Here is a 19,502-nt window from a genome sequence, read left to right as displayed (position 1 = left end):
TGGATAAGCAAATCCTTAATGTAATGGTTAACCAGATGCATAACTGTAATACAAACTTTAAAGATTTTAAAAATCTAAAAAGCCTTAAAGCACTTGACTTACCTATAAGAGCAGAGCTCCCTGGACTGACGGTCAGTTTTGTTCCAGAAGGAGAAGTCAGCACTGAATGAGTGCTGGGCCCAGCACTGGTGAGCACTGCTGTCAAGTCTTCTAGGTAAGGAAGAGGTCGTGGAGGCTCTGGTAACAGATTGGGAGAATGAAGCGATGAGCAACACTGTAGCAGAAACCATCTTGGGACATAGACCCCCACCACCCCCCTCACTGCCCTCCCATCTTCCCTCGTCAGATATTGCTGCAATTTTCGCTGTGCCTGCAACATTACCATTTTGGAGGGGCAGATTAAGCAACTTTGGATAACTACTGAAAGTGCTTTGCCTCATATTATGTAAGGTGCTGGAGAAAATACTAAAATAACATCTGGATCAATATGAGCACAAACTAAAAGAGATGATCTCTGAAGGCTACCACAGCATTCTGGTGGACTCTCTTCACATGTGACAGAGTTATATGGTACCAGGAGATACAGCGGCTTGGAAGAAAAAGCAAATGTATTCAGCATAGAAAACAAATAGATATTCATGGCAATTAGTGAAAAACTTTTAGTGTCTGCTAAAACCTGGATCAAGCCCTGGTTAAATATGGTTATCATCCTGCCAGATCCTGTGGTATACTTAGGAAGAACTGCAAAGGACTAAGAGTTCAGAGCTCAAGAAGATCAGTCTATGCTGAGCACTGCAGGATTTAGTTGTTTACTGATCATAATGTTATTTTAAAAATTGAGGTAATGCCTATCATTCCCAATTCTGTTTGTCACAAAAACGATGTGATATTTGATTTAAATGAATAGTGGCTTCATCCCCTTTCAATTAGATCATGGCTCACATTATGCAAGTTTTCTACTGCTGATAGCAATCAGCACCAGGAGTACAGGTCAAGGATGCCTGAACTGTTCTGTTCCATCAAGGAGCTAAAAATGTCATTTGCTTAGAAACATAAGCAGCTTGCATAACTCACAGTAACTTACCATCTTTAAAAGTTAAGCCATTTATAACGATCAGAAAAGGATTTACAGATCATGCGGGAGTCTTTATTTATAGGCTGAAACTCAGCTGGTTTTTTTTCCAGATTGTTTCTTCAGACTGAGATTCTAGAGCCAGTCTGGATTAGCAGGAGAAATATGTGAACCTCCATTTTAGTATTGTTTGTGAACCTGAGAAATCTCACTGTTACATTTCCTCTGGAAGCTCACTCTAGTCATGAAAGATGAGAGCTGTAGTGGATGCTCTAATGGTGTTGCCCCAGTTGTGGGGAGTATGTTTCAAAATTTGAGACTTCACCATCAAATGCACTAAAGTACTTAAAAAGGCAGGATGGATCATTCACCTGCCAGGCACACAGAAACTACAGAACATGAGTTACTAGGAAAGGAAACGCCTTTCCCAGACTTCCAGTTCCCACCAGGTACCACTTCCACTCATATTTCCCAGCTGCCACTCTCTTTCAAATCACCCAGATGGACTTTCTGTCTGGTGTTTAAAAACACAGGGGAAAGTAAAATTCACCATTCACTGAACTTGGGATGTACTTTTTAGAAGTGCACTGGATTAATGCACCTTTTGTGAAGTGGGTCAGTATCACACAGCCTTGAATGGAAAGACTGCTCAGCAGAGAAAGAGCACTTCACAGGGAAAAGGTGGCATCACTCTTGTTTCAAGATAGTCACTTTCAGGTGTGGTTAATAAATGCTTTTCTTAGCTAGCAAATCTGAAAGAGTTAAACTGAGTATCTTGGGACTGGGAGGTGCAATCCCTGTGCTTAGACATCTTCTCCTTATCCGCTTTCCTATTACCACCACCTTGCTTCAGCTGATGCTGCCCAGAGTACAAATGGAGACTGATGCTTTTCTTAGAATGGGGCTGCCTACATGCCATTTCCTCTTCCCACAACCTCTGATTAGTTCTGCCATCTGGATGTGCCAGTAGCCACATTACTATTGTTGCAAGTGAAAAATACCAAAATGCCCTTGACTTACCAAGAACCAAGAGCTGGGAGCTTTCAGTTACTTCCCCGTGAAGATTGGCTGCCTTGCAGGAGTACAACCCCTGATCTGATAGAGAAACATTTGATATAAATAGCAACCCATCATGCAGATGGTGAGTAGAGGACAGCTTGACCTTGTTCTTAAACCAAGTAACTTCTGCTTCAGGAACACCTGGAAAAACATTGATAAAGTGTAACACAAGTAAGAATTACAAGGCAAAAAATTCTTGTAAGGCAAATAGTGGGAGAAGAAGAAGAGATGAGAAGTACTGAGTAAAAGCTAAGGAAAAAGGGGAAGGGACAAGCAGGATTTCATGTGGCCACAGTCTTTTAGAGCAGTGACTCAAATAAAACAACAAAATAAACACAGAGCCAGACACAATATGCTTCTTGCAGGCCCTAGTCTAGAAAGGTAGATTCGTCTGCACTTCACTACTGGCAGAAGAAAAAGGGGTTAAAAGTGAGATCCCCTTAATGTTGAGGTATTGCTATTGAGTCTAAGAAAGATGCATTCTGCCTACAAAATGTCCAGCAATGCTACAAAAACGTTTTTCTGAATTGTATTCTACAAGTTTGTCCTTCCTCTGTCTTCAATGTTTCCACGCTACGAGGAGGTTTGCAGGTACAGCTGTTCTTACAGTTTGCTTCGGGAAAGATAAGCAGTGTGTGTCAATGAGCAGCAGTTTCATTTTCTTCTGAGCTCCCCCCTTCAGTAACACGCACAGCCGCAAGATGGGAACAGGAGGCAAACAGCACAGGGACGAACAAACACATCATGTCGCATCACTGCCGCAAGGGGTAGCAAGAGCATTTCAGTCGGTTTTGTTGGGTAATGGTGGATAGCAGAGGACAGAGGGCTGAGTGTTTCCTTTGCAGCGATATCACAGAGACTGAAAGTCTCCAGTGCCAGCTGGAAACAGAACTCACTTTGCTGGGCAGGCAAGACTTGAGCTAATGACTAATTATCCAAGTCTATTCTTCTTCAGCTTTCCACTCCATCAGTGTGCATGTATCCAGCACAAAAAGGCTACCTGGGATGCTAGCAAGAAGAATTGTGTAAGACAGTTGAGATAACTTTGCTAAATCAGGAGCTCTGGGAGAAAGGAGTCATAGCAATACAAGGTTCTAACAGTGGTGACTAGTTTCCAATGCCACAATATTCTTGGAATAGTGAATTGAATTTCACCATCTGGTACAGCTGATGAATAAACATGGACCATAAAGCAAGACAAGAACTAGAAAATAAAACCTTCAGCATGTAGGTGAAATACAGAGGAAAGGAATGTTTAGGAGAATTGAAAGAACTGAAAACTGGAACAACAAAGATACAAGGAGATAAAGGACAGGAAGGTAATATATTTTAAGCCACCCTTCCAAACCTGTTCTGACTCAACAGTCACTAACTGCACATGACATTTTGCAGAACGCCCTATGAACTAGCTTTTTAAAATTGGTTCCTTCTTTCATGTCAAACTGTATTTTCAGTAACAGTCTGGGCCAGCTTGCTTGAAGCTTCTGGTATTCAAAAGAATATCTGCACAATTTAAGTGCTGAAATCAACAGAAAGCTCCCTAGTGATACTGATGTGATCCAAATTGCTCTCACATCCTATTTTTAAGTGAAATTGCCCACAGTAGTCAAGTTACCCACACCAGAAATGCTGCTGGCTTTCTGAAGCTCAGAGAAAATCCTCCAGCTGAAAGTCAGAGACATCTGCAAGACTCCTGAGTGACTTTTGGGTGGGAATTCCCCTAGGATTAGTTTTGGAGAAGTCTGGAATTGACCACAATTGCCTAACAATAGTTAAAAAACATTCCTTCACCTCTACAGACAAAGCAGTGAAGTTATGTCAAGAGAAATAATGTTGATTTTTTAAATCTTGATCAAAACCACAACACTGTCTTTGTGGTAAAACTGAAATAGATATTTATCTTGACATAATTCACATCAGGTGCCAATTAAACTAATTGCATTCAGAATGATTCTGTTTTCCCTTGTCTTTCAGTTATTATCTATAGATTTCAACTCAGAACACAGATTTTGACAGTGCTTATGCCTCTCTTAAGAAGTTAAAGAGCAATATAAAATTACTCCCTAGGCTTTGGTAGTGTACTCTTCCATTATCTCTTATTTTTAAGAAACCTTCTCCAGGTTTATCAACACCTGCCAGCAGCAAGTGTGTACTTCTGTCCCTTGACAGAAAACGCAGCTTTAGAAAATATAACAACTGATCCTTACTATTTCTCTTATAAGTATCTATTCTGCTGTCTTGCTGACTCTCAGTAAAGATGTGTCCTTACATGAGCTGAGGCATCCAGATCCAATACATGCATGCTTCTATGCTACAGACTGTACAGCACAGTGATTGAAACGCAGCTTGTAATAACGGGATTTACTGTCACTGACCTCTGACCTACAACAAGTCCCATTAGTTGTGCTGGCTCAGGACATCCTGACATGACTAGAGGGAAAGTACTAGAAGGAAAAAAACTTACAGATTTACAAGACCGTGCGAGGAATTGTTTTCATCCAGACAAGTCTCCACGTAATTTCTGGATATGCCAGTTTGCTTTCTTATTATGTTAACTTTGTGCTCACATTCTAATCTCTTTTTTATTACCAGATGTTATTGCATTAACTGTTGCACATTAACTTACTATGATTTAGTAGCCATTTCATTGTTAATGTTTCCTGGGGAGCTTTGGCAACCTATACAGATGTAAAGTTCATCTACTCTAAAGAAGTCACTAGGATACAACACATTTGCTGACTCAAGAAATACTGCATGTTACTCTTATTCTTACAATTGATTGTTCTAAGGATGATCAAATATATAAAAGATTGAACAATCACAAAGCTGATGCTAAACCAAAAAATTCATGCTTACATTAGGAGGAAAATTGCATTTATTCTCACATTCTGTTACAGGTTTTACGAGATGGTTTATTTTCCATGTATAGGTGTGACACCTGATAGAAATTGCTGTTCTTGGATCATTTCTCAAGGTAGCTTTTTTGTAACTGCTGTTGAATTATTAACACTATTTTTATGAATTTAGGATTCTAGTGCCCATAAAACATATCTGCCCTCATTATTCACTCTCTTATTTCCTTTGTAACATCACAGCTTGTGGTTTATGATTTTATCATAATTTCAAGAGCATTGATCTCTGGTGTCAACACAGATAACATTTTCTGTGGAGGCAGTAGCAGAAGATTTTTTTTCACCCATGCAGAAAATTAGAATTTACAAAAATTTCTTCTGTATCACAGAAGATTCCAATATACAATAATACTGCTAGACAGCAAAAAGCCTTCCCCTAGAAGAGAAGACACTGCTAAAATTTTCTATTTTGGATGTTTTCATAGTGTGAGAGCTTCACAAAATTGCTAGATATTATTTTCCTCTCAGAAAAAGACTTTAAATCTCTGCCTCTGACCATTTTGTGCTTCCCTCCTGGAGTTTTCTGATGTTGTAAGTACTGTGGCAACTTTGTTTAGTCACACCCTGTTGTTTACATGGTGCCTTTATACTGAAAGGAAATGGCTACACTTCTTAGATCAGCAGTAACTATCTGAATCTGTGGGTTCTGAGTCTGGGCAGCTAAGAGAGAGAAATCCAAAATTCTTTGTGTTCATGTGATATTTAGTCTCCTTCACACAATGACTGTGCAGGTGAGCATGGAGAGGCCCAGGATAAAAACAAGAGTACCACTTTCATCTTCTTCCTTGAAGGTCACTGGACATCAGTCTGATTGCAAGAGAGTGTCTAGTGCCTATGTTGAGAGGCCAAAGGAATAAATGAACTTTCTCCCTCATGAACCTAGGAAAAATGATACCTTACATTTCCTTCATTCAGCCCACTGAGAGTAATTAATAAATTGTGATCCCAGGCTAGTGTTTTGCTCTTGCAAATATAATATGCACAGCTATAGTGTATGTTTTGCTAAAGGACAGATGAACAAACAATGAAACTTTAGACAAATATTCTTCAGGTTAGAATTTGCCCAAGGGTTTGGCTGGCAGCACTTGAAGAAAGAAAACTTAAAACCACTAAGTGCTTAAAGTGAGCACAAAGTGTAAAAAAGCCAGGACATTTGTATATTTGCAGTGAAGATGCTTATTTAGAATTATCTGAAGTAGCTGCTAGGGATAAGAAACTAAAGCAAGGGTCTAAGGGACTTCACACTCCAGGGCAGATATTGATGTAACACTCAGCATGGTTCACTTCGTAAGTTGCTCCCCTCCCTCCTACGCTTCCTCATACTATGTATAAAAGTGTAATGAATCCATGGTCTGGCCTCAGGTCTTTAGAGATCTATTTTCCAGCTCTCTCCCTTCCCCCACTCCTCCTCCCCATATCAACATTATTCCCACCAACAGCTGTAGGACTGCCACACACAGGTAAGGTCAACTTATTTTGGTTACCATTGGAAAGAGGCAAATTGTCACTGTTAGACTGAGGAACATTCAGTCTCTGACTGGAAAACAGTTTTAGGGAGAATCCTGTTTCAGTAGAATTCCTCTGAACTCCTGCACTCCCAAGATGAAAAAGAAAAGGAAAAAACCAGAAAATAACATGTGCTAGCATGCCTTTAATGTAAAGTAAGTTTGGCAGTGATCTTTAAAAACTGGAGTGATCTTTAAAAACCCCATCAATGATGAAATTAATCAGCCCATGTTTGTATATTCTCACCAAACATCCCCAACAGGTAGCCATGTGCATCAGTTTTGTCACATCCATACCACATGGTGTATCTCTAACAACAATGCCTGTCGTATTGACTCAATTTTTTTTTGAGCCCAAATGTCCTAAGCCACTACACTTGCCTTGTTTGATATGAATAAAAAGAGGACAAGTTCTATGACAAGAATTAATGGAAGCAATGAAGTTTGCCTGAGACCTAGGAAAACCTTGCAATTTCACTCAGCTGCAACTGAAGATACCAATTTAGCAAAGAATCCCACAGAAATTTATAGCCAAAGACACGTGCATGGGAGAGAATTATTTTTTACCTGCAACCTGGCAGTTAATGGTGACATTTGCTTTCTGGATTGTTTTCACCACAGTTCCAATGTCAACAGTGACAGCAGGTGATTCTGTGTTGATCACGGTAGCTCTTGATGCCTTTATCAGTGGCTTTCCTGCATAAAAGAAACACCACCGTTTATCATACCAAGCACATTGGACTCTTGTGGGACAGATGGGCTGGAACACTCCTTGTGAAAGTACACACCACAGCCAGGTGGATAAGGGAAAATGCTGAAGTGTGAGTCCACCCACTTTTTATAATATTTCAGTGTCACTAAATTCCATGGGTAAAGCTGCCTTGAAAAAAGAAAAAGCACACTTGAAGCAGAGGCAGAATAGCATTAAAGCCATATGGACATAACGGAGAACCAGCTGAATCAATAAACACCAGCACAACTGGAGCTGCAGCAAGATGCTTGCCTGGCACTGAAACTGCACTACCACCCTTTGGTGAAGACCAAACACAGGAGCCTGAGTGATGGCTACAGGCACATTAATGGGGGAGGAAGTTTAGAGCAACATGCAAGCTGTTTCTACACATGAATCATGGTTTCCTTAACCTACTGGGGAAGCACTGGGATGGGGAAGATCAGACAATAACCAGAAAGTTTTCTCATAATGGCTAGCACAAGAAGATGAGGGACATAAACTGTATTAATGCAAAACACTGTTACTACAGGTTTTAGACAAAACAAAACAGATTACCTGATGGGAAGGAGTATGTCTCTAATAGAGCTACTGCTTTGCCCACAATAATGTGTTCTTTCAACATTGGTGACAGCAAGTGAGCCAAGGTGTTTCCCTGCTGTTGTGTGTGTCTTTGTGGGATTACTTACGAGGTTATCCACCATCAATGGCTCAAGAAGCCTTCTGCAAGACCTTTTGTAGGGCTACTATAAAGGGATGCTTAAAAAACAGGTCAGAGGTACCCAAGCTTATCTTTGAGAGAGAGGACTAATGCAGCAGAGCTGACAAGAGCTGAATTAAGGTGCTCCCCTGTTTCAAAGAAAATGCTCTGCAGTCAGGATGTTGCAGGAGTAGCAGAACATAACACAATTGCTTTAAATGGCATGGGACTTAGGAGTTTCTGACTCAGTGTTGCATTTTCAAACACATAATTTTCCAAAAATCTATAAATACCTTTTTTTTTCCATTTTAAATATATGGTCAGATACAAAACCAGTTCAGATACCATCATTTGCCTCCAAAAGCTGCAGTTTTAGGCTAATGTCTATCACTAGCTTTATTCGTATGTTAATTTGGCACTGACCAGTGAAGAAAAAATGGAAGTGAGAAAAGGAATTTGTTCATTGAGCTCATGGAGAGTTCTGAAAATTTAATTCAGCCTTAAATATAAATTTCTCCATACAGCTGTATTTACGGGGCTTTTAAAAGATACCATCCATCTCAAATTCCTGTCATATCAGTTTGGGGTTATTTTGTACTTTACATTTTTTTATTTTGGTGATTTTAATGCCCAGGAATAGCTAAGTAAAGTACTACATTTTATTGTTGAAATACCTCCAGAAGTTTTGATACTTTTTGGCAAAGTCTAAAGAAATGGAAGAAAAATTCTTCAGCTATCCATCAGCCTTTTTTTTCCTGATTGGTTCCCAAAATCCCACCACAAGATTAAAAATCTTTTAGCTGTTCAACCCATAAATGAGTAGGAAACCATTGAGGAAACAAAAAGGAGCATATTCCACTGTCTCTTTTTTCCATGCACGTGTTGAATGAATCAGAAAATTCTTCAATGAAATAAGCTTTCACCCCACTCTTGATTCCTCTAAAGATGATCTCAGCTTTCCAGGTTCTTTGGAGAATACTTCCATTATGTGAAAAAGATCGCTACTTTGTTCCAAAAACTGGTCAGTATTTCACTTTGATATTTATGGCCTCATTTTATAGGCTGTTCAGCTCTTTGCCTTGGATGTGAGATGCAAAAGTATACCAGTTCTTAAGAGGAGTTCTGCATGAGTCTGGGAAGCATGAATGTTAATTCACCTGAAAGTTTAAATTATAGTTTTGATAATTAATTATAATCAAAAAGCTAATAGCCTTCCTGTGCCCCATGTATACCTAATGCTCAGTTTATTTTTTACAGTGTCACACAAAATTGTTTCCACAAACCACACTGTACAAAAACTATGGCTTTTACACTCACTGGAACAATGTGGACTGAATAACAATTTTGACTGATGACTTTTTAACCTCATGTTCAGCTTCATGCTGGTGCAACATAAGAGATTTAGTGTGAGTTGCTCCTTCTAAAATATGACACTATCCTAACAGCAGCTGCCTGGGATTCAGCAAAGGCACTTCTGATAGTACTAGTGTAAAAAGGATCAGTCTCTTCCGTTTTGCCTACAGGTAATTTGTAGCTCTTTCTTTTTTGCTCTGGAAGATTGACCTGTTCTGCTAAAGGACAAGACAAAGTTCCTTTCTAGTTGATTTACTGATCTTCTGAGCTTCACTGTTATCCACTGTTGCCTTCTTACATTTTCTGGTTTTGGTGTAAAAAACTTATTTTTAAAAATTAAAACTTATCAACAGCTATTCCTTCCTCTAGTCATACATGGATACACTGGCAGCTGGTGGTTGCTGCCTATGCATTGGAAGCCTCCAAGAGTTTCCACATGCTGAAGCAGTGAAATGGGTAAATCTGCAAAATCAGTAAGTTTTCCAGCATTCCTAGCATGTTTCCTTTTGCCTTGGTGATAAATAGGATCCTCCTTCTGTAAGATCTCTCTGCCCTGCCACAGTCATTAGCTGTCATTGTCTGTTCTGTTCCTGTATCTTTCTCAACAGCTCTTCATTCATGTTTGCAGCTCCACCCCTTCCACTAGTCCTGATGTGGCTGTGAGCCTGCTGACGATGTCTGCCAGTGAACCTGGAAGAAGCTGGACTCATCCTTCTAACTCCCTTTGCCATTGGTTTTTATCTGGATGAGTTTTCTTTAGAACTGAATTCTAAACCAGCACAGGATATTTAGTCTGCTTTAGAGCTGGTTACTAGAGGAACAGAAACATGGAATATAATTTTTTGAGATCCTCTATTTGCTTCAACTGAAACAGTATCAGCCATACTTGTGATCAAATATGAAACAGTGTTTGATCTGTAATGGATAGCTGTTCAGCTCTGGAAGTTTTCTGGCTTGCCTAACCTACACCTGAGTAAATCCTGCAATCCATCTGTTAGGCTTGAAGAGATCAGTGTTAGGTTTAAAATGAAGTACAGAAGTTGGGAGGCTTGGACTGCACTGCCCCTATAGGCTGCAAATAACCAGGATAAGCACTGCTTTAAGAGAATGTCAGATGCAAGTGAGAAAAAGCATTGATGTCTTGCAGAGATACATAAACCTCACAAACTATCTAGGAAAGCTGGACTATGCCTTAGGTTTGTGCAGAGCTCACATCCTGCATTTTCCCCAGTGTACCTCTGTCGACCCATGTAACACAGTTTAGCAGCCATCTGTTCCCTCACAAACAACTTCTGCCCAGATTCACACCAGTAACATGGACCATCCTGCAATCGCAGAGGTTGAACTATTACCTGCTAGTGTGACGGCAATGGAGACAGAGTCTGATCCCAGGGCATTGGATGCATTGCAAGCATAGAAACCCACATCAGCTTCCACGGGTGCTAAAATCTGCAAGGAGTCATCAGGCTGAAGGAGCAACCTGGCACAAAGCAGAAAGAAAGATGTAATAGTTTCTTAGTCCGTGTGAACATGAACATATTTACTGGGAATTTTCAGGCTTAGGTATATTTTTTTATAGGTCAGGCCTTTAGACAATATTTAAAAATCTATCAAGAAGTTTAAATTCTTACATTGGGACTGTAAATTTTAATTATCTGTATTCAATTTTAGTCTTATTCCCAGTTCCTCTACTGCTGGCATGTGTATTAAAGAAAGATTGCCAAGTAATTAGAACATCTACCAAGTGAAACCTCCTCCTCTGCTGTGCCACTTCTGCATAATGTTGAGTGAGTTCCCTAGCATTGCTGTCTTCCAGTTCTGCAACATAGGACTAGCAATAGTAAAGAATTATTGAAAGGGAAAAATCATGAAACATGCTGAAGCTGTGCAGAAAGAAGAGAAGTGAACCACAGGCTCAGTGTTAAAGCCTGAAATAGGCTCAGATTCTTTAACTGATGGGCAGCTTGTACAAACTTGGCAGTCTTGGTTCTCCCCTAACAGTCAGTGAAGATAGAGAGGAATTCTCAGCTCCTCCTTGGGCTGAACCAACTCCTTCTTTCCTCTGCCAGTAAGAGGAGCCTATCACAAGCTCAGTCTACTGCCTATGATTAAATGGAATTAATATGGTCTTAGTGCTCTTATGAACTGCCTCTTTCCACTGTCTGGTTCTGCCAGGACTTATCAGGTCCTGGCATATACCTGTTTCAACAAGAATTCAGTCCATGGGCTCCTGTCAATGCTTATGTACCCTTATTTTCATCACAGTGTGTTTCATGATTACTTTTCCTTTCTCTTAATTTTCTTTTTAGCTGGAACAGTTGATAAAATCTAATTATACTGTTCTCATCAGCAACTTTCAGCAGCTGTTGCTTGTAAACTCTTAGTTGAGGCTATGATTGACAGTGGCAAGGGTGAAACTGGGGGAGGGATATGCCTGTAAAACACATGAAATAAAAGTCTGCTCACAGATCCTGGAATCGATGAGTTTCTTAACACTCCCATCCCCACAATAAAAGCTGTTGTCTCATGGACCAAAAAGCTGCACATACTTGATTTTGCACAACACTGTGGGTGGTAGATCTCTAAAACAAACCAGATTAGGGCCACCCAGCAAAATCTATTATAGGAAAAAGCTCCAGAGTTAACATATTCTTTTACCCTTTTGTGAGTAATAACAAAAATAGTTATTATCAATAAAAGAGCTGCCTGTTGTTAAACAAGTTTTGTAAAGGCTTAGAAAAATGCACATTTGCAAAACAAACATTAATACTTTCAAAACTGCATCTGTGTTTGCACAGCCAAAAAACCACAAATGGCTGAAATAATTCCCTTCCCACTTCTGCTGTCAGTGATGTTTTTCTTATGTCTTAGTCATAAGCAGGGCTGACTAGATAGCCACTGCTAACACTGACAGCAACTGACAGATCTTTTTACTCTCAGAACTAGTGTTAGCATTCATCTGTATCTCACACGTAAATTTTTAGTTTAACACTGATTGCTTCAATCGTTACATGGAATTCATTAAATCTTCAGAAGCTGTCCCACATTATAACAGCCTGTAACATTTAAAAGTTCTGTGTGTTCTGTCCGCATGTGTGCAAATATAGTATGTAGGCAGATCTTCCAGTCCACATCAAACTAATGCTTACAAGACCCCTGAAATAATTTTAATAAATGTTTCTGACACCTTCAGGCTGAGGAAAGAGCTTGCCTAATATTGCACCTTATAAAACACAAGGATGCATACTTTGTTTGTTGTTAATCACCTCTCCTAACATAAATCCCTCTCTGTCAGCTTAAGTCACCTCAAGATCCAGCACAAGTATTTTTAGAAATAGAAACAGTCCAGGTAGATACTTGCCTTCAAAAAAAATAAACTCCAACACAGCTCCATCTTCCTATCTTTTCAAACAAAGTTTTAATACCCTTCTCCAGAAACAAACATAATGTCCTTTTCTTTTCAATAATTCTGTTATTTGTGCATCACAATTTGGCATAGCTGCTTTTCTTGAAAGCAGATCCTTTTAGTCCTCTTTGTACAGAATTATTTTGGCTGAATTCCCTATTTGCTTGTAGATTGCTATTTTTGTTAGGTATTGAGTTGCTTGTCAGGGGTGGAAAAAAACACCAGCTGTAGCAATTCTTTATGTCACCAGCATGTCTGAAAATAATGCAGCTTAATATTTAATCAGTTTCATCTCAGTTGTTCCACACTGCATTGCCTCCAAGACAAAAACATACTTTGCAGGACATATATCAATGACTAAATCAGACAGCACTTCGCAAACACTTACTGTTCACATGCTGCTTCATGTCCATTTATAAAATTTATTTCTGTTTCAGAGAAGTTGAATTATCAAGTACCAGTGGATCCTCAGTGATAGAAATTGCAGCATCCTTGCATGGCTTATAAAACAATGTATAAATTCCTCAAAGATTTTTCACTTTTAAAACTGATTCCTCGGGAACTTAATCTCAATTTTCTCTAAAATAAAACATTTTCCAACATATACAGCACTCAGCAGACTTTGGTATAGATACTAGAAGGCTCTGCAATGGCACTCAGAACCCATGCTGGTGTAAACTTGACACTTTAACCTTAGGAGAGAGTATGGACTCTTCTGTTAAATATACACTCAGGCTGAATATGCAGACACAACTCGGGGATCTTTTACTGGAGCCACAGATATTTTCAACTGCTGCTTCTTTTTGTGCCATATGTTTTCATTCTACTGAGTAACTGAAAACCAGGACTTTTTTTGTGGCCTTTGATCTATCTCTTTGTGACCGTACCTAGACTAAAGCTAAAGAAGTTAATTTTTGCAAGGATAGCTAAGCAACAGGAGTCATACTTTTGGGTGGAGGAAACAGCTCATGCAATGCAGCAATGGGAATAAAGCCATACACCAACCATCATTACTGGACATCACTGGCTCAGACGAAATCCATGGCCACAATGTCTGAAAGTGAATGCCTCTATCTGAGTGGCTTGTATAAACAAAACAGGTAGCTGTCACCCAACCTAAAACCAGCAGCCTACACTCTAAAAATCACAATACCAACCAAGAACTTCTGAAATCTCAGTATATTCAGTAGGGTGTGACCTGAGGAACTTCAGCACTACTCTCTAGCCTTTCTCAGCAGAAGTGTTTCTCTTCGATACTAGTATAGGCAAGCCCACCTGTATTTATTTTCTTATTCCCATTAAGACAGAGGTGGGCTGGAAAACCCTCTTCTCCATTCAATGGCTGGCAAAGCATGAAGAAAACAAACTGCAGAGCTGAAGGACAGCTCAAGCATACCAGACACCACCACATGTAGATGGCCTTGCAGTTTACAGCAGGACACTCTAAGACTGCTTAAACTGCAGCTTTTATTGACACAGCTGACATGCAGCAAGAGCATTCTGAGTCAAAACCAGAATACTGCTCTTAGAGAACCCAGCAAAAAAATCCACAAACCAATTTTTTTACACACCATGATTTCTACTTTTACATTAACTCCAAAGATATAGGTGTCGAGTTACATCTCAAGCTCAAAGCATGGTCGTTTCCTCCCACACACACACCAACCTGGAGGAACTATAAATGATGAGTACAGAAGGAAGTTCATAAAGTGGAAACTGCCTCAACATTTAAAGAAGACTTGCCAATGACTTATGCTACTAACTGGAAAACAAGTAATACTTTCCTGAGTCTTTCTGATAGAAATTTTGAGCACACACACAACTGACTGACAATTCAGAAACAAAATGCACCGTTTAAGGCTATTTCAGCCGAACTGAATGGGAAAAATAAAGGTTGAAAACGAACTGTAAAATTATACACTAAAAAAATCTGAACTAAAATTTCAGGAATCATATGACTCTTTTATTTCAGCTAAATTAATCTACTTGTTGTGATTTCATGACAGCTTATAGGATGTAAAATAAACTTGCCATTTTCTCATGACTGTAGTGACTAGCATTCCTCATATGTGAACTTTATGTAATGTCCCTTCCCTTTCATGGACACCACAGAAGTTACAGTCATTTCAAGTAGAGAAAAAAAAAACAACACCTTAATGGACCAATTCTAATGGGATATAGCCACTGGATGAAAATCTATATATATGAAACTTTTCTGGGGGTGGCATACAGAAATTTTCACAAGAATATGTCCAAATGAAGGGATTCTGTATGTCCGAGCCATGATTATGACTGCATGTGATTTCCACCAGAGATACATTCTTGTTCTTAGTGACCTCTACCCCTTCAGAAGTTACCATTTTTCTGTGTGTTGAATTTAATATACTTATTCACCTTCAGGCAGAGAGGCAAGAACCAGGAAACTCGGATCATTACACAAAGCAATTATTTTTTCATTGATTCAGCAGTCAAAGTAAAGAAGAAGCCAATACACTAATTTCATAACTGTACAGAAGGGGCAATTTTACCTAACTCAAGACTTTACTGGACGATCCAAGGCCACCACACTGGAAATTAATTTTTGTTTTGGTCCTATCTTTTCTCATATCCTAGGCTGACCTTATGACTAAATGTAGATGTCTTAGCTGAGGTCAGTATCTTGTGCAGAAGGAGCTCCTAGCAGATCCCTGGACAACTTTGTTGTACTATATTAGTCATTATTACTGCCTACTACACTCTTTTCCTGTTCTTATATATTGATTTCTCACAGAACAGAGCCTAAATATAAAATCCCAAGCACAGGCATGAGAAAAACGTATGTTACCAACACAATTATGCATACAACTAGTACTGAAAAGAACCTCTTTCTGTGTGCTCTTCCACACAAATGAATAATGTGGAGTGAAAGGAAGTAAAGGCTACCTGAAGGAAAACCAGCATAATTTTTGTGGTATACTGATAAAAGCATTTTGTTATGTGAACTTCTCAGATTACACCTGGGACCAGCACTCCAGAGTTTAAACAGATGAGGATTCACCAATTCACATGAGAAGACTAATGCTAAATGATCAGTCTGTTGAGATGACAGCAAAGCTGCACACAGCCATGAAGTGTGGTTCCACAGTTCACAGCCTTCATCAGAACACACGCAGTAAATGGTGATTGTAATGCCCCTTGAGGTTTATCCTGGGGCAGTTTAATGCATGGATACATATGTGGAAGGCTGAAGCCTCACTTCCTCCATCTTCTCTTACCACAGCCATGTCTGTCAGGCCCTCCTGGAGCACTGGGAGAAATGCAATTCGTAGCACCAACAGAAGATAACAGTAACAACCAACGACCAGTTTTCATTTCTCAATACCAATCTTCATAGCAAAAATCTCCGCCTTCAGATGGGAAAATAAACTGTGCGGAGTGCTCTGTTGGCTGTATCAGGCATTTATGTCCTTTAGTACTTTACAATCCCTTCTTTTTTACTTAAACAGAAGTAAGCTTCCTGTCTGCCACACCAGCCTGACCCACCATCCAGACCTTGCTGAAGAGTTACAGTGCTCTGTTTACCTCATTTACCACTTCACATGCACTTGCCCTTCTTTCTGTTATGAAATCAGACTACAGCAAAACATGGTTTGGTCCATGGGACTGACAGGCAGTAAAACATGGAAAGTGAAGAGTCAAAATACCAATTATTTTCTTTAAAGTTAAATAACATGCTTTACCTATCATTGTATTTCACTTCCTCTCCATTCTTAGCCCAGCTGATGGTGGGCTTTGGGTTTCCCACTGCTTCACAGTGAAGTAGCACACTCAGTGTGCCACTTGCTAGGACCACTGTCTGTCCCAGGTGGGTGACGACCTCTGAAGCAGAAAGTTGTTGTGCTGCTGAAATCTTTCGAAGGATGGCAGGCTTTTGAGGAGGCCTGTGCAAGCCATTTCCCAGGTCTACAGAGGTGGGAATAAATGTTTCAGCAGATGACATCCTCAGCGAGCTAGTAAATCCAGAAACACGTCTGTGGAAAGGATACTCCACTGAGGCTGAGTCAACTTTTTGCCTTGATGCTTTGAGGACAAATTCCTGGTGCTCCAAGGGGCTCTTGAAAACCTCGCGAGCCAGCTGCACAATAAGCTGCTCAGTGTAGATATCTCTAAGCTCCTCAGGCTGTTGTGACAAATTCCTTATGATATCATCCAAGTGTTTCTGCTCTGTGACCATAGTAAATGGCAGGCTATGCTCCCGGCTCTCGTCCTCCTCTGATGACACGTTTCTCTCCATAGACTCCCGGGCTTCCCAGGATTCCAAATTTTCCCCTGGCCAGCTCCTGAGCTGTAGCAGCCTCGAGACAATATTGTCATACCATCTGCTGGGGTTAGCAAGGTGTCCTCGCTTTTCAGCCTTGCTGCCATTGAAGAAAATCCCATTGAGATGTTTATCCTCTGTTCGCAAGGCATCATTTAAGCCAGCCTTCCTCGTGCCCTCTTTCTCCCTAATACTAGCTGGCTGCCCAGCAATGATCTTCTTGTTGCTTCCAATCAGTTTAATTATGAAATGCTCCCGGGCTGGCCCTGCTGTGCAGGTGTACGTCCCAGTGTCTGAAGGCTTCAAATGATGGATTTTCATGTACCCATAGGGTGCAATGGTGATGTGAGCTGAACTGACAAGCCTCTTGTCATCCTTCTCCCAAGTGATCATTGATTTCCTGAACCTCCTGGTAGGACATCGGAGGATAACAGAAGTTTTGGGCAGCAGGTAAGCATATCCACCCACAATGAAGTGCAGTTTCTTCTGTTTCCTTGTCTGGATGTAAACTTGCTTTACAGCCATAATATGGGGGCTTTGCTTATGAGCTGGTCTGCTGTGCCCTGAAATACCATTGTATTATTAGTAAGTGATACCATTAAACAAAACAAGTAGTTTACACTGTTGTGGGCAGCATTTGACCCATTAGACAGTAATGGGAGAAACTGGCCACCAGTTGCTGGACATTAAATTCAAAAAATCAAAATAAGAGGAATAACAAGACACACTTCAGGACTGCGAAAGTAGCCCACAGTATATGCGGAAACCAAATAGCCAGGGACAAAAGCTTTACAGGAGAGAGAAAACTTGAGTGGAAACATAGTTCTTGTTGTTTAAGTACTTAAACAAAGACTGTTACTTAAGAAATGCACTGAGTAGAGAAGTGTTTACCATCCAAATCTTCAAAGACAACATGATCTTGCAGGTCACAACAGCAAGGAAGAATGAAAGTCTTGCTACCTGAAGGAGTAATGTTGAACAGAACAAAACTCTCTGGGCTAGGCTTAAAAACATGGTAAATACTATTAAAGTGCACTAGTTCAGTGTGTGCTTCCAGTTTCCAGATCTCTGCGTCAGAGATCTTTATTATGAAGCACTAAATTAAGCTGCACAGGCATACTATTAGTAAATGCCATGCAGCATTTGGTCCAAGCTTTAGTTCTAAACATCAGATATTCTTTTCTCCCTACATACTCAACATTCAGCAGTTTCGGAGTCAAGCTGAAGCTAGGCTGACTTTTACATGTCCAGCTGACTTACTGCAAGCTAGGGAAGAGTATACAGGGGGACTTGTGATGGGCAATAACAAATGCATGAACTACCAATGTAAAATACATCTAATGTGTTGCATGGTTCATTAGAAATCCCAGATCATAGAGGATTTGGGGTGACATAATGAAATAACAAGTTTCTAAATGATCATCAGCAAAATCCCTTACCAACCATTTTCCTTGCAGCTGTTCTAGCAGAGAGTTTATTTGCACCTGCCCTCAGGCTGCTGTGCTGTCTCTGAGCCTCTACATTCCAGCTGTGAAATTCAGATCTAGACTTTGGTCAGAATTCTGAGCCAGTTCTTCCAGAAACTAGAAGTTCCCTTCCAGCACATTGGCTTACATCCAGCTCCATTAGTAAAACCTGTAGGTCTCCTCCACTGGCTTGACTTGTTCACAGACAGAAAAACTCACTCCACAAGACTGAGTAACACTACCACAAAAGAAGGCTATGGAGCAGGAAACAGCATGGATTGCTTAGTGAAGGACTTCCAAGTCCCTTTTCCCCAGGCACTGCTCAAACACCTTTTCCACTTACTTGCACAGGGGCCTAGTGCACAGGGCCTGATCAAGGATGAGAATGGCAAAGGGAGGCAGAGTGAGGAATTGATGATAACAAAGCCTCCAGTTTTCAGCATCTTTCTGCAAATAGCATTTCGACTCTGTGTGCCTTCTCCACAGCTCACTGAACACTAGGAACAGGATGAGAAACATTAGGAAAAATGAACAAGCTGCTCCTTGTCATGCATTCCCTCCTCACCTCCCATATCCATACTGTATACATACACCACAGGATAGAACAGTTACAGTTTTCAAAATGTTGCACTGGAATAAAGCAGAGCAGTATCTGACTGTGCGTTATGAACAGTGCAGGCACAGTAAGGAGATGAAATATCTGTTATTTTCTGTCCTGTAAGGCTTAGATTATTTCCATGCTCCTGTTAGCACTTCTCTTCCGTCAGATGGTGTCCCTTGTTTTAATGGTACTGTGCTACATTTCAAAGCCTGCCTTTGCACTTTGTTTCTATGTGTCTGTGTCTGCTGGCTGGAAGAACTCCTGCTCATGCCCAAGACCAGACCTCATTAAGGTGCAGATCACAGTAGCATTCTGGTCTGACCTAAGCTTAATCTTTAAGCTTTCCTGTTGCAAATCTATTTAGGAATAATAAAGGGATGAGTATTTTAGTTACTGATTAA

The 19,502-nt window shown here is 40.2% G+C and overlaps 1 protein-coding gene across 2 annotated transcripts in view; it reads right to left on the bottom strand.

Annotated features, from left to right (window-relative positions):
- Positions 1 to 19,502, bottom strand: part of ADAMTSL1 (ADAMTS like 1) — a 437,554-nt gene that overhangs the window by 26,054 nt on the left and 391,998 nt on the right. For both annotated transcript variants that reach the window (XM_069002429.1, XM_069002428.1), the window contains 6 exons: positions 18,844 to 18,997; positions 16,457 to 17,597; positions 10,684 to 10,811; positions 7,116 to 7,244; positions 2,093 to 2,272; positions 103 to 237 (listed from right to left, as the gene is read on the bottom strand). In XM_069002429.1, coding sequence (XP_068858530.1) covers positions 103 to 237; positions 2,093 to 2,272; positions 7,116 to 7,244; positions 10,684 to 10,811; positions 16,457 to 17,597; positions 18,844 to 18,997 — 1,867 coding nt within the window. The remainder of the gene's footprint in view (positions 1 to 102; positions 238 to 2,092; positions 2,273 to 7,115; positions 7,245 to 10,683; positions 10,812 to 16,456; positions 17,598 to 18,843; positions 18,998 to 19,502) is intronic.

The sequence above is a fragment of the Aphelocoma coerulescens genome (assembly GCF_041296385.1).
Source record: "Aphelocoma coerulescens isolate FSJ_1873_10779 chromosome Z unlocalized genomic scaffold, UR_Acoe_1.0 ChrZ, whole genome shotgun sequence".
Classification (NCBI taxonomy): domain Eukaryota; kingdom Metazoa; phylum Chordata; class Aves; order Passeriformes; family Corvidae; genus Aphelocoma; species Aphelocoma coerulescens.
Note: the sequence above shows the minus strand (reverse complement) of the source record. Positions and strands in the feature narration are given on the sequence as shown.